Source organism: Scylla paramamosain, chromosome 32 (genome assembly GCF_035594125.1).
Source record: "Scylla paramamosain isolate STU-SP2022 chromosome 32, ASM3559412v1, whole genome shotgun sequence".
Taxonomy (NCBI): domain Eukaryota; kingdom Metazoa; phylum Arthropoda; class Malacostraca; order Decapoda; family Portunidae; genus Scylla; species Scylla paramamosain.
The window spans coordinates 1,406,495-1,421,647 of record NC_087182.1 but is presented as its reverse complement, the minus strand read 5'-3'; the positions used below and the strand labels follow the sequence as shown (position 1 = coordinate 1,421,647).

The window sequence follows — 15,153 nt, the reverse complement described above, 5'->3', positions numbered from 1 at the left end:
AAATCTGAGAGATAAAATGACGAATCGTGACGTGTTTTATATTCCAATCAAAACGGTGGGTATCTTTCTGACAGTTATTAAACACACACACACACACACACACGCACACGGAACGGACATGGGAGGGAGTGGGAAAGAGAAACAAAACATAATAGTCTTCCCTTTTTATTTATCAGCATTTCTACCAAACACCGTCTTTCGAAAACATTAAAACACGGCTTTTTATTTTTTATTTCCTTCAGAGAGAGAGAGAGAGAGAGAGAGAGAGAGAGAGAGAGAGAGAGAGAGAGAGAGAGAGAGAGAGAGAGAGAGAGTCTATAACAACTCCATTCCTCATACAGTAACTAGAGATATGTATATTGATATGTATAAGTACCACATCTTGTATCTTTGTTGATATGTCCTCGTTTTAAATATCATTACTTAACATCACTTCTTTCCCTATGTTTTATCCACTTGTTTTCTTCCTTCCTTGCTACCTTGCTCTCTTCCTTCCGTCTTTCCTTCCTTCCTTCTTCCATTCCACCTTTCATTCCTTCCTTCCACTCACTTCCATCCTTTCATCCTTCTCTCTCTTTGAATGTTTCCTCTGTTTTCTTCTTTTCCTCTTTTCTTTTCACCAACAATCTCTCTCTCTCTCTCTCTCTCTCTCTCTCTCTCTCTCTCTCTCTCTCTCTCTCTCTCTCTCTCTCTCTCTCTCTCTCTCTCTCTCTCTCTCTCTCTCTCTCTCTCTCTCTTATCCGCATGATCTCACTAGTGTCTCGTCATCAACATAGAAAGAGAGAGAGAGAGAGAGAGAGAGAGAGAGAGAGAGAGAGAGAGAGAGAGAGAGAGAGAGAGAGAGAGAGAGAGTTACATTAAACACGCCAAAATGACCTTGTTATGCCTCAATATCACCTTTATGACGAGCTAATAGCAGTGACCTCCATTGTTTCCCTGCAGCGCGACGGAGAGGGGTCAGGTAATTAGTCAAGCCAGGTGAGGTAATAAAGCCCACCCAGGTAATAGTACAGGTACAGGGGTGAAGGATAGTAGTAGTTGAACACACCTGTAATTGAGAAGTTTTGGCGTGACAGGTGTGTGTTTTTAGGTCAAGGTTAGGTAAGGAGTTGCTTTTAGGTGGTATGGTTGAATTATTGGCAGGGGAAAAAAAGAAAAAAAGCAGTTTGAATCGAGCTAAGTAAGGTTAAATTATACAGAGTTGAAAGCTTGAGGGTTTTAGATGCTTGGGTTTTAAGTAGAGAAGCTTGGGAATATTTGGGTGAAAGGTATGTTGGGTTTGAAGAAAGAAGTCTGTCATGTCTACTTAAGTTAGGGTAAGTTTACCTGGGTGTAAAACTCCAATAAATAGTAGAGCTTGGAGTAGAAAAAAGTAAGGTTAAATTATCTAGAAGGAGTCGAGTTTGTATAGGTGAGGAACTCAATGAAAGAAGCTAACCTGTGTAAATGTATAGAAGGGTTTTTTCTTTTTTTATGGGAAAGGTAAGTTTGTGTGTTGAGAAGAGAAGGTTACGTTTATTTTGATATTGAAGAGTAGGGTTTTATATCGGAAGGATAAGCTGGTTTTGGACGAAAAAAATAAAAAGTTAAGTTTATATAGGTAATGAAGGAAAGGCTGGATTCTGCAGTAAACAGTAGAGCTTGGAGTAGAAAAAAATTTAAGATTAGATTATCTAGAGAGTCGAGTTTGTGTAGGTAAGGAACACAATGAAAAAAAACTAACTTGTGTAGAGATAAATGTATAGAAGAGTTGAAATAATTTAAGGGGTTATTGTATTTAGAAAAAAAAGCAGTTTCAATCGAGCTAAGTAAGGTTAAATTATACAGAGAATCGAGTTTGTGTAGGTCAAGAACAGAGTGGAAGCATCTTGAGTAGAAAAAATGTATAGAATATATAAAAAAAGAAAACAAAAAAAAAACATTTGCACCAATAAAGGAATGTGCATAGACAGCAAGGAGTAGGATCAGAAGTGGTAGAAAAACAAAGGCAGGTGAATATGCAGATAATAAAAAGAGTGGGGCCTGGAGTGACGGAAGCAGAATGAAGGGGTGTGTAGATAGCAGAGAATAGGACCTGGAGTGGTGGAAACGGAAGGAAGGGTGTGTCAAGATAGAACACTAGGGTCTGGAGTGCAGGCAAAGTTTGGTTAGGTTATTCAGGGAGTGCTGAGTCTTGCTGAGGGGATGTTGAGGCCACGCTGATGAGAGGGCAAAAAAATAGGAGTAAATTAAGAACATATAGTTTGTCTTAGGTAATTACACGGTGGCAGGGAAGAGAGAGAGTGAGAGTGAGAGAGACAGAGGGAGAGGGAGAAGGAGAGGGAGAGGGAGAGGTACGAGAAAAAGAGAGAGAAGAGATAGTTATGTACAAAAGGGGAGAGTCCTCATACACCTTTAGTGAGGGACTCGAACCCACGGCTTATCTCAACGCGCCGTGTGTCTGACCATAGTGCCGCCGCTCTTTGGTGACCTCCGCTGACCTTAGTGACCTTGATGCTGACTCAGATCAGTTGGATCCGTTCCTGATCTTAAAATATTGAGGTTTTCCTTTTTTTTTGCATAAAATCGTACAAAATTTTCAATTATCATCATCAATAAATCCAAACATTTCTCGTGAATGTAGTAGTAGTAGTAGTAGTAGTAGTAGTAGTAGTAGTAGTAGTAGTTGTTGTTGTAGTGGTGGAAGTAGTGGTAGTAGTATTAGTAGGAGCAGCAGCAACAGTAATGATAACAATCATAATAATAATAGTAATAATAATAATAATAATAATAATAATAATAATAATAATAATAATAATGATTACTATTATTATTATTATTATTATTATTATTATTATTATTATTATTATTATTATTATTATTATTATTATTATTATTATTATTATTATTATTATAACAACCAGCAACAACAACAATAACAACACAATTCTTTGCCATTTTTGAGAATAACCATAAAAAACACGGGAAAAGAACATTTCTCAGGTAATCATGTTAATTAATAGTTTACGTGGAGCCTCGATAGCGTACGAGTCTTGTATGTATATCTGTCTGTATATCTGTCGGTACGTATTCGTGTGTGAATGCGTGAGTGTGTCCCTTTCCTCATCGCTCAGTTTCCAGATATGTATGTAATTCCAGCTCGCTCGCTCCTGGTTAATTACCGTATGTGCGTCAATTTGCAAGAGTGCAGGAGTCTGTAATGCAAAGCGCCGCCTGCGGACTGAGTTACGGCAGTGCGTCTGTGTCTGTGTGAGTATGTGGGTGAGTAGGTGTGTGGGTGGGTGTTGGGCTGGGTAAGTGTGTAGGTATGTGGGTGAGTGTTGGGGGTGGGTAAGTGTGTAAGTATGTGGGTGTGAGGTGGATAAATGTGTGAGTGAGTGTGTGAGTGTGCAGGTATGGGAATTGAGTTTTGTTGTTGTTGTTGTTGTTGTTATTATTATTATTATTATTATTATTATTATTATTATTATTATTATTATTATTATTATTATTATTATTATTGTTACTGTTATTATTATTATTATTATTCTTAGCATTGTTCTTGTTACGAGTTTCCATTACCTTGTTTAATCGTAAGAGAATTAAATGCCGTAACTGTACTCTCTCTCTCTCTCTCTCTCTCTCTCTCTCTCTCTCTCTCTCTCTCTCTCTCTCTCTCTCTCTCTCTCTCTCTCTCTCTCTCTCTCTCTCTCTCTCTCTCGATTAACATTGCGTCTCTTTTAAATGATATAACACTTCCCTTGAATAACTCTTTAACTCTCTCTACTTTTTAAATCCCCCAAGCAGGAAATTCCAGGAGCTTGTACGATTAGTAATGAGGAAGATACGAATATCATTTGAATTTAGAATCAGTACAAAAATGACTTGATCAGCCTCTTCTCGTCTCGTCATTTCGAGGTGATATTAATATTCCCTTTAGTTTCGCTTCCCATCAACCAAGAGGGAATTATTGAAAAAAAAAAGCAACGCAGGTAATGGAGCTGGCACAGTGAGATGGAGGAAATAGGAAAGGGAAGTTTTTAAGAGGAAACTTAAAGGTGTTCTCGGGTGTAAGTGTTAAAAGGGGGAAGAGGAAAGATTGTTGGACTATATATATTTTTTCAATTCATTAGTTTGTTGCTATTAAAGAGATAAAATGGAAAATGAGAGCATGAGTTGTGTGATATTTATGTGTAGGTATTTAAATGACGAAATAATGGCAAAATATTCGTTCTTTTCTGTTTTGTTCAGTAGTATGTGGAGACATTCGTAAATAAAAAGTAATAACAAAAAATCTTGTGTATGTATAGGAGTTTGTAAATATTATTCAAGTGGTAAACCAAATAAAAAAAAAAAATTATATATATATATTCTTCTGTTACTCATTTGTATTTAGAGACGTTGATAAAGAAAATGATGAAGATTCACTGCATATTTCTGTCTGTGCAGGAGTTTGTAAATTATATTGAAGTGACAAAGAAAAATGCAAAAGAATATTTTTATTTCTTTTTTGTGTTGTATTTAAAGCGTATTTAAAGGCGTTGATAACATAAATCATAAAGCGCTTCTAGTGCATTTTTCTTTCTGTGTAGCATTGTGTAAATATCATTCTAGTAATAAAGAAAGAAAAGTATTGCAAAAGCACTAGTCCATATTCTTCTATTCTGTGTGTGTGTAGGTGTTTGTTAGTATAATATTTGTTGAAGAGAGAAAAATGGCTAGGAAAGATAGTGTGAGATGAAGCCTAGTACGAGAAAAGAAAACGAGGAAAAGAACCTAGTGGATATATTTGTGCGTAGGTATTCACGTGTATTGTATACGAGAACTGTGGAATTCTGACCCGGATTCTGTTCTTCTACCTTCATGTGACACTAACTATTTGAAGTCTCATAAGCACCAAATTGGGCATTCTGATTAAAATCTATAAATCTTTTTTTCATTTAACTTTTTTCAGAGAGCAAAAATCAAGTTATTATTTTCTAGGTTTCATAGGTTACGTTTTATTTACTTGAAAAAATAAAAGGAAAAAAAAAGAGAGAACGAAAACAAGAGAGAGAAGTTAGCACGAGGATTAATTGTTGAATGTTCGTATCCTTTCGTTGTTTACTTATTTATGTAAGATGGACACTTGCAAAGGACAGCAAAAATGAAGTAAAAAGAAAGAAAAAGACGCACTGAAATCGAGGTAGACAATGGTAAAGGGCAACAAAAACAAAGTAAAAAAAAAAAGAAAGAAAAAGCTGCACTGAAATCGATAAAGAGTATAAAATAAAGTAAGAAAAATTCAGCTGCACAATATGCAAAGTTGTTTTGTGCAGATACACACTCATGTAAGTGTTTGTGCAATCAAAGACAGTTGAGATACTGGTGTGTGTGTTGGGTGGGGGGAGAGGGTTAGCTGTCACCTGTCAAGACTCAAGACCTGCACACGTTAATAAAGCAGGTGTATGCTGGCATTTACCTGCAGTCTCACCTAGACTTTTCTTGGCTAAATTTCAAGGTTGAGTACCATCGCGTGGTCCGCATGTCAGGTATTGCACTTTCTCGTTTTATTTTATTTATTTTTTTTTTTTTACTCAAGTTTGGATTTAAGTTTGTTATTTTGGTTTTGTTGTGTTCATTTTTTTTGTGATGTTTTCTTTTCTCTTTTATTTCATTTTCTTTTCTTTTTTTATTTAAGTTTGTGTTATTTCTCTTTTGTAGCGTGTGTTTTCTTTTTTATATTCCTTTTGGTAAGATATTTTCATTTTCTTTTTTTTTGTTCAGATTTACTTTATTTTCGTTCTGCAGCGTCCTTTTTATTTTCTTGTATTTGTTTTGATGTGATATCTTTTCTTTTTTAATTTTCTTTCATTTTTATTTGGTATGCTTCTTTCGTTCGAGTTAGTTTCATTTCTTATTTTCTCTTCTGTTATTTCCATTCCTTCTTATATTGTCTTGCGTTGTTACCAATTCCATGTCTTTTTCCATGTTCATATTTTTTAATCTCCTCTTTTTCACCTGCTTCTGTTAACAGAATTTATTCTGTTAACAGAATTCTGATCATCTTTTCAAACTCTTTCTCTATTAATTTAGGTTATTGCTTTCTTTCGTTTCAGTTATATATTTTTTTTTGTCATTTTCACTTTCACAATTCAGCTAAGTCAATTTTGGAGGGAAGAAAATTGAAGTGATTACGTTTTTCAATTTCTTCCACTTATTCAGTTCAAATGTTTGTCTTTTCCTCACATTCTATAATCGTCAGTTTCTTCCTTTCAATGCGAACGAACTGGATTTCAATTTCTAGTTTGATTACGTTTTTCTTTCCCTTTTCCTTTTCTATTTCTAAAGCTGCAAATGAAATACAGTGGGAGATTTTTGCTTTTCTTCCTTGTTGTTCACCACAAACTGATTCCAGTGAACAGAAAGTCATACAACATAACCCTTTTTTTCACTCTTAAAATTATTGTGCTTTCTGCCTTCGCATCCTTAGCATTCAAAATCATAAGTGTGAAGTGAACGAGAGTAAACTTCTCTTCCTTCTTTCCTTCCTTCCTTCCTTCATGTTTAAACTTCCTTTCCTCGTGTTTAATTTCTCTTCTGAAACTACAAACTAATTTCAATCAACAGACAGTCATAAAATATTTCCCTTTTCCACTTTTTTTTTTTATGATGTTTTCCACCTTCGTATCTTCAGCATTCGAAGTCATAATTTAGGTGAAGTGGCACAGCGGGAGTGCTCCAGCGAGAGGCCTTTTGGGGTCTGCCTTGAGTGCTCCCTCTACAGCCCTGGCCTCAAAGGGGATTCATTTAGGGCCATTACCTTCCCTGCGTCTGTAGAATCAAAGCTCTAGGTCTGATTATACCAGAGCACACAAACACTTCCCCTCCTTGGTGTTATTAGGCAGTGCACACCTCTACACAGCTTGATTAGTAGTAGTAGTTGCAGTAATAGTAGTAGTGGTAGCATTAGTAGTAGTAGTTGTAGTAGTTGTAGTAGTGTTGGTGGTTGTAATAGTAGTAGTAGTAGTAGTAGTAGTAGTAGTAATAGCAGTAGTAGTATCCTTTATCCATCATCAACTATCACAAAATTCCCAAAATAGTTATCAATATTCGCCCAGAGACTCTTTATTACTCTTCCATATTCTACCTCGCCCCAGGAACCTCTGACGCTCACGCTGACAGGACAGGCCATTCACAGGTAAATGACACCTCTCACCTGTCCCTTAATTAACACTCTAAATAGTAATAGGGCGGACATGAGAGATCAACAGAAACTCTCTCTCTCTCTCTCTCTCTCTCTCTCTCTCTCTCTCTCTCTCTCTCTCTCTCTCTCTCTCTCTCTCTCTCTCTCTCTCTCTCTCTCTCTCTCTCTCTCTCTCTCTCTCTCTCTCTCTCTCTCTCGTAATGAACGCTGTGATAATTAGAGAAGTAAATACGTCTAATTTTTCTCTCTTTCTTTCACACTCTTCAGCGACTTAGGTCTTACTGGGAAATCTTACTGGGAAATAGCTGAAGAAAAAGCAGAGAGAGAGAGAGAGAGAGAGAGAGAGAGAGAGAGAGAGAGAGAGAGAGAGAGAGAGAGAGCAAAAGCGAGAGCCAGAGACAGAAGAGAACCTTAACATTTGCGTCCGTCACACCGCGTCTCGCTGAGTGACGGCTCCCTGTCATTCTCTCTCTTCCACTTCTTTCTACATTAAATCTTGTGGCATTAAAACTTTCCCGCTGTATATTGTCAGTGCGGGAGTTAAGAGGGGCGACGGAACGAGATGAAAGCGGTGCGTGTATAACTCAGGGAACGCGAGGACGTGGTAATCAAGAATGTACCGCTATTTGACACTTCTCTGACGGGAAGAGAGAACGAAACAGTACTGCATTATAATTTCGTGTTCTGCTGGGCATATATTTACATTAGTCACTTATTCATGTTGGTTAGAAGTTAAGTTTGCCATTGATTTTTGCCATTGATTTTGTTGGTTCCGTGAGTGTACAGTCGCGGCCAGAAGTCTTCTAACCTGACTCTCTCTCACTCCCACTGTGCTTAGCGTTTTTTCTTCAGTTTTACGTCCTCTGTTCTTAGAGCCTTTCACTTCTTAGGTTGTGTTAGGTGACAGGCAGCACATCGGAGGACTTGCGGTTGAGACGAAACGGTTGAATTAGTGGAAAAGCATACGGCTTGTGAACAAGTTCTTGGCCGTGACTATACAACGTGGTTAAAGGTAGGAGAGGTTTTCAATGAGTCAGTTTTGGCTTTGTTTTGTTCATTCAGTGAGTCTCGATCGTAGTTGAAGGTAGTGCAGATTTTGCAGTGAGTTAGAAATGGGTTTTGGCTTTATTATGAAGATTCAGTCAGTCCAAAATGGTTAACAGTGATACCGGAGCTTTCAGTAAGAAATGGATTTTGCCTTTGTTTTGCTGATTTAGTGTGTCTCCATTGTAGCTAAAGGTAGTAGAACTTTTCCAGTAAGTCAAATTGAGTCTTGCTTTCGTTTCGCTGATTCAGTGAGTGTAGACCATAGGTAAAGGTAAATTCAAAAGCTTTTCAGTGAGTTTACTGAGTCAGTCATGGGGTTTCTCTGACGCCAATTAAGATTTTTCCTAACTAGATTGAATTAAAGGGTTACGAGTACGTGGAGGTCACCAGGGTGGGGCTACGTAAGATCAGGCTGGGTCACGGCGAATAAAGACGAGCTCTATACACGCAGCAAGGGAGGCTGATAAGCACCTTTGCCTCGCCTCACACCTGGCTCTCATAAACAAGGGTGCCACATGTGCTGGGCAAGTGTGAGGAGAGGTGGAATAGCCTTGCACCTGGCAACGGTCACCTGGACAGCCCGCTACTCGGGTTACTCAGTGTTGAGGAGTATTTTTCCTTGTTTCGTTGGAGGATTAATGATTTAGGGGCGAATGGGACTGATTCATGCCTCCGGAAAGGGAATGAGAGCGGGGTTGGTTTCCATTCCCGTAAACATTGGAAAGAGTTCGCTTTTTTCGCTTTTCTTCTTTCCCCTTCCCGCAGCATTCCACGTCCCTCCTCGCAGTTGCTTTACCCTCAGGTTTTCGGATTAAAAAAAAGGGGGAAAAAAACAGCATCGGAACGAACGAGTCGGTGAACAAACCAGTACAGTCAACACGGTATTAGTTCAGGAGAAACACAGAGTCTACAGTGCCCGAGGGAGTCAGGCTCACGCACACACACGCACACGCGGCGCTCAGGATGTATGTACACGAGGGTCAGGAGGCTGTGGCTGGCTGTGGTGGCCGCTGTGACCGTGACTGTCCGCGGTTTAGGGTCAGGAGTGGAGCCAGTCGTTTGCTGTGGTGGAAAAGAAGAAGATTATTCACTAAGGTCACGTAAGGTACAAGTGAACAAAAATATGAAAACAGGTGAACACAGGTGAGGTCATAAACTTAGCTACGTCACTTATTACTGTCATTTAAGAGTAGAGTCTGTCATTTCTGTGGTTGAGAGGGAGATTATTCACTAAGGTCACGTAAGCTACAGGTGAACACAGGTGAATGCAGGTTAGCACAGGTGAGATCTGAAACTCAAGTCACGTACTCATCTTACCGTCATTCATACTCCTAATGAAGGGGTTTAATTTATTCACTGTTAAAAGTTCCCTGATTTAAATTTTTTTTCATGCATATTTTTGTTTTAGCTTTATTTTTTTCTAGCTGCATTTAAAAAGTTAGGTGTCCTCGTCATTACCGTAACGTAAATCCTCGTTAGCGAGACGGTAATGGCGGAATTCCCATGTATAAGAGTTTTTAATGCTGCAGATTTCACTTGTGCTACGAAAATAATTCTTTGCTAAGTGCAGATGACTTCCACCGGAGCCTGCTGCAGCGCTCTCCCTCCACTCTTCCTCCTCCACTCTTCCCCCCACTCTTCCCCCTCCACTCTCCCCCTCCACTCACCCCCACTCACCTTGAAGTTGACCTAGGAAGGCATAAATTTAGCCCCACCTGCAGGATCTCCAGACATTTCTCACCTGTGATTAATTAGAGCCTGCTGGACGAGTCATTTGTCATTATTATTAAGTGTCATGCTAAGTGGTGCCGTCATTGCACTTTGTTTAATTATTATTGTCGTGTGTCACAAACTGTCATTGCGAAGTGTTACTGTGATTACATTTTCTATAAGTGTCGTTGAGTCTCTTGTCATTCTCGCTTAAATTAATATTCTTGATGTATTTTGTTTTAATTTTATGTTTTCTCTTAGACTCATCTGTGCTCCTAGACTCGCTTAGATTAAGCTAGATTCGTCTTACCTGCAGTCTCGACTCACCTGCCATCTAGACTCACCTCTTCTCTAGATTCAGCTGTGTCACGTCTTACCTGTCCCCTAGATTTACCTGTCCCGAAGACTCACTTGTTCCTAAACTTACCTATCCCTAGACTCACCTGTCCTAACCTCCCCCATCCCCTAGACTCACCTGCTTCTGTACTCACCTACCCCATTACTCACCTCTATATTGAAACTTTGGCTCCGACACTGAGCATTTCTTGCCCTGAAAATTAAGAAAAAACAAACATTTTACTAACTTGAGAAAACCAGAATTTTTATATAGAAATTCGAATCGCTAAAAAGCTCTAAACTGTGAGTAAACTACTGGAATCTGCCGTTGCAATAAGGGAATGAAGCAAAGGAACGTGGAATACAAAAGGATAGAATCGTTTATAAATATAGCTCCACTCACGCACATTGCAGTTATATTGAAAAGCGTGGCATATATTATTTATTAGCCAGACTGATCGTACTGCAAGGAAAACCAGTGTGCGTCGCTACACCGAATACTTTGCGAGAAAATGGAAAGTGAAAACGAAAACGGGAGAATATTTTGAGGTCTCACTATTATATTCGAGTTTATTTGAGTGTGTGTCTACCTGCTTGTCTGCCTGCTTGTGTCCCTGCTCGTCTGCCTGCCCACTCACTACAGCAGAGTGAATAGGAGTATTAATATTCGCTTATTATCGAGTTCAGCGAAGGCCTTTAGATGTCAAATGAATGAGTTTAGTACGCCGGGGATAAAAAAAATATGTGCTGAGTGAATGGGTGGACAAAGAGGTAAGGGAGAGGAGAGGAAGAGGTGAGGGAGAGGGACAGGTATGCACACCTCACCTCTCCCTCCTCATTACCTGCACTATTAATGAGGCTCACCTGTATTCAGCTCTGCCTCTCTCACTCTCCTCACTCTTCTCTCCTCCTTCTCACTCTCTTCTCTCCTCTCCTCTCTACCTTCTTGCCTCTTGTTCATTATTTTCTCTTTCTCCTTCTGCTGCAGCCTTTTGTGTTTTCCTTTTTTTCTTTGCTTATTGTTGGATTTCTCTCTCTCTCTCTCTCTCTCTCTCTCTCTCTCTCTCTCTCTCTCTCTCTCTCTCTCTCTCTCTCTCTCTCTCTCTCTCTCTCTCTCTCTCTCTCTCCTGAACTTATCCTTCATTCATCCTCTTCCTCCTCCTTCCTCTTCCCTCCTTCGTACATCCACCCTTCCTTCGTCACCCCTTGCATCCCTCACTCTTTCTATCCCTCATCCTGGCACGATTAAACATACTGAAACTCTTATATACAAAAAAATGCTTCGTTCAAATAAGGGTTCTCGTTGACTGTCGCCTTTCTCGTCGCCTTATTTTCAGCCATTAATTGTGGAGCATCAGTCCCGGCGGCGCTCCTTAAAAAAAAAAAAAACATCTGCAAACAGACACGTATTGTTTCCGACGCAGACAAACAAGGGATGAATCAACATTAGGGGTAGGGTTATTATCTGAATTATCTTTGGGTCTTCCGCCGCTTCTCACGATTCTGGTAACGAAAATATGATGGAAATTAGCAGTAGTAATGATTCGCTTCCCTTTCTGATAAGGTGTTCCAATTATAAATCTTTGTGTAATGTAGGATTTCCATGTATTGTGTTCAGTGTATGTGTTTGTGTTGTGTGTGTGTGTGTGTGTGTGTGTGTGTGTGTGATGGTAATGACAGCAATATTAATAAACGGTTTATTGCAATAGCAGTCAGTGTTTGATATGTAAATCGTGGAATGATTACACTAATGGCTCAAATCTAATGACTAATGGTACAACATGACGATTAGCTAAACTCCCAGCTAGAGTTAAACCTCGCAACATAACTATACGTCTGTGTTGTGAACTATTGACATTGAGTTTGCCCTTTGTGTACATATTTATTTAGTACTGACACGTGTGCATACCTGTGTGACAGTTGTTAAGATAAATTTCTTATTTATTCCATGCAAGTTCCTGTGCATTCCGAGAGTAGATTAAGTTGCATTTCTTATTATGTAAGTACACTGATTTTTAATCTCTCTCTCTCTCTCTCTCTCTCTCTCTCTCTCTCTCTCTCTCTCTCTCTCTCTCTCTCTCTCTCTCTCTCTCTCTCTCTCTCTCTCTCTCTCTCTCTCTCAATCTCTCAGTCACTCATTCTCCTGTATCACTTACACTCTCCTTCCTTCTCCTTTCTTCCATACTTCGTCTCCATCTATCTCGTGACCTATCTCTCTCTCTCTCTCCTCCTTCACCTGCTCCAGTCTCTCAGCCGCCTCTCTCACCTGCCCATCGCTTACCTGAGGGTCTGGGGAAAAGTCAATATTGGTGCGGACGGTTCGGTGATGCGCAGACTGCAGAGGTCGAAAGTTATTGGCGATGGGCGCGTTTCTACGGAAGTTTGACGATCCTTGCTTGAGCATTCGAAGGTTGCGCATCTGCGTGAGGTGAGGGAAAGGAACGGAGATGGATTAGTGTGTGTCCGCGCGCTCTAGTCAGGTTGTGTAAGAAGGGCGGAAAGGAAAGGAGAAGAGACGTACAGGAAGGAGGATGGAAGGGGAAAAGGACGTGGAACGGTGTTTGTTTGCTATGATCCTTGTGAAATGAGATGGGAGGAGGGTGATGTGGGGATGAGGTGAGACGGAAGGTGAGATTTAGGAGGAAAGGAAAGGAAATGGGTGACATTGAAAGGATGGAATGAAGGAAGGAAAGTGAATTAAAGTGAAAAAGGGAGAGGAAATGATGCAATGAGAGAAAGAACAACGTAAAAAGTAAAGGAAAAGAAAAGAAAATGAGAGAATGGAAAGAAAGAAAATATGTAAAACAATAAAGCAAAAAAGAAAGTGAAACAAAATTATGAGAGAAAGAAGAGAGAAAACCAAAACCAACCACTCACTCACTCACTCACTCACTCACTCACCTTCCTTCCAAAACACAATACAGTATTCACTCAGTCCATCAGGAGCATCAACAACAATTACTCAATACATGTGTACCTGTCCTTTGCCTTCATCAATCTCGTACACACCTTGACGTCACACTTGTCAGTCTGTCACTTAACATTCCGTCCTTCCCTGACCTTACCATCCCCACCACTACCACCACCACCACCACCACCACCACCACCACCACCACCACCACCCAACGTACCAAGAATAATGGACTTGTAGACTTGTGGATTTGCCTTGTCTACCGAAGAACTAAGCTAGATTCTTCCTCTTAATGTCCCTGGAGTGAGTTACGTGCACGAGTTTCCCGAAGGAGGCGACGAAGGAGGTGCAATAGGAGGGAATGACGAAGTACTGACGTGTATATGGTTTTAAATCGCCGTGTCGCGTCTCGTGAGGTCAGGAAGGGGAGTGTTGGTGAAATATTGTTCGTCGTGTATCTTCGTGTCTCTTGTTTATGGTTTTTCTTTCGGTGGATTCATTGCATAACTTTGTGGTGAGTGTTATTTAGCAGCGACTGTGATGACCAGAGAAGACAAGAAGAGAGAGAGAGAGAGAGAGAGAGAGAGAGAGAGAGAGAGAGAGAGAGAGAGAGAGAGAGAGAGAGAGAGAGAGAGAGAGAGAGTGTCTATGGATGTGTTGCCCCTTTAAACCCCCCTGTGGGAATGTATAACTCACACTGTACCTGCTGCCACACGTGTAATACCTGCCGTGTTGAATCATCCCGTGTCACCTGAATTACCGCCACTCTGGAAGCTCACCCGATTAGTTACGCGTGTGTGATGTGATGCTGCTGTGCGTTAATAAAACTCCCGTGTCCTGTGTCCTACCCTTTTGGTGATGAACACAATGGCACTGAGGTGAGAGAAGTTTGAAGATAAAATTTAGGGAAAAGAAGGAAAGGAGGCAGGAACAGAGAGAGAGAGAGAGAGAGAGAGAGAGAGAGAGAGAGAGAGAGAGAGAGAGAGAGAGAGAGAGAGAGAGAGAGAGAGAGGGTTTTTACTATTAGATCTTACGTAATGAATCTTATTTCAGTGTATCTTACCTGGTCCATCTGCATTTGTCTTACTAAATCTGTCTTGCTTAATCTCTCATGTGATACATGTGGCTTAATCTGTCTTATCCAGTCTACCTTCATTCAGTTTACTTGATCTGTCTAACGTAATCTCCCAATCTCTCTCTCTCTCTCTCTCTCTCTCTCTCTCTCTCTCTCTCTCTCTCTCTCTCTCTCTCTCTCTCTCTCTCTCTCTCTCTCTCTCTCTCTCTCTCTCTCTCTCTCTCTCTCTCTCTCTCTCTCTCTCTCTCTACTTTATGAATTATATTTATTCCACCTAACCTAGTCTATCTTACTAAGTGAAACTGGCTTAATCCGTCTTTTCAATCCGTTTCAATCCTATTTAACCCTTCTCCATTCAGGGACTGCCATGTGTGGCCTGATGGATTCTTGCAGTGTTCCTTATATTTTGAAGTTCCTATGTCCTTTTCTTAATCCCTTTCGCTGCTTCCCTCTCATTGAATTCCTCTTACTTAATCCTTCTTACCTAACGAATTCATTAATCCCTCTTACTTCTCTCTCATTGAATTCCTCTTATTTAGTCCGCATTACTTAACGAATCTATTACGAAGTCTGCCTTTGACGCGAGCCTTGCACTCTTACCCATTCACTGGACGATCATTTCACGCCGGTGACTTAATGCTCGTTGTAAAGCAGTCCATGTGTTGCTTGTCTCCCCATCATGTCCTCATTTTAGACTCACAGATCAGACAAAGACAAAGAGTAGCGAGAGGCAAATTGGAAACTCATTCATTGGTTGGTAGATAGGAGACTGGTAGATTGACTAAAACAGATTGATGTGGAAGCTTATAGGTTCACGGGAACCTCACAGATTGACAAAGTACTAAGACATTGGCAGAAACTCATAAATTGAAGGGAAAGCTCGTAAAATATTGACAGAAATTTGTAAAT

At 40.0% G+C, this 15,153-nt stretch overlaps 1 protein-coding gene across 1 annotated transcript in view; it reads right to left on the bottom strand.

Moving 5' to 3' along the window:
- Nucleotides 1–248: 248 nt before the first annotated feature.
- Nucleotides 249–15,153, bottom strand: part of LOC135088998 (carbonic anhydrase-related protein 10-like) — a 183,403-nt gene continuing 168,498 nt past the window's right edge. The window contains exons 9-11 of the mRNA XM_063984115.1: nt 12,540–12,677; nt 10,430–10,472; nt 249–9,274 (exon numbers count right to left, since the gene is read on the bottom strand). Of these exons, the coding sequence (XP_063840185.1) occupies nt 9,252–9,274; nt 10,430–10,472; nt 12,540–12,677 (204 nt within the window). The 3' untranslated portion in view covers nt 249–9,251. The remainder of the gene's footprint in view (nt 9,275–10,429; nt 10,473–12,539; nt 12,678–15,153) is intronic.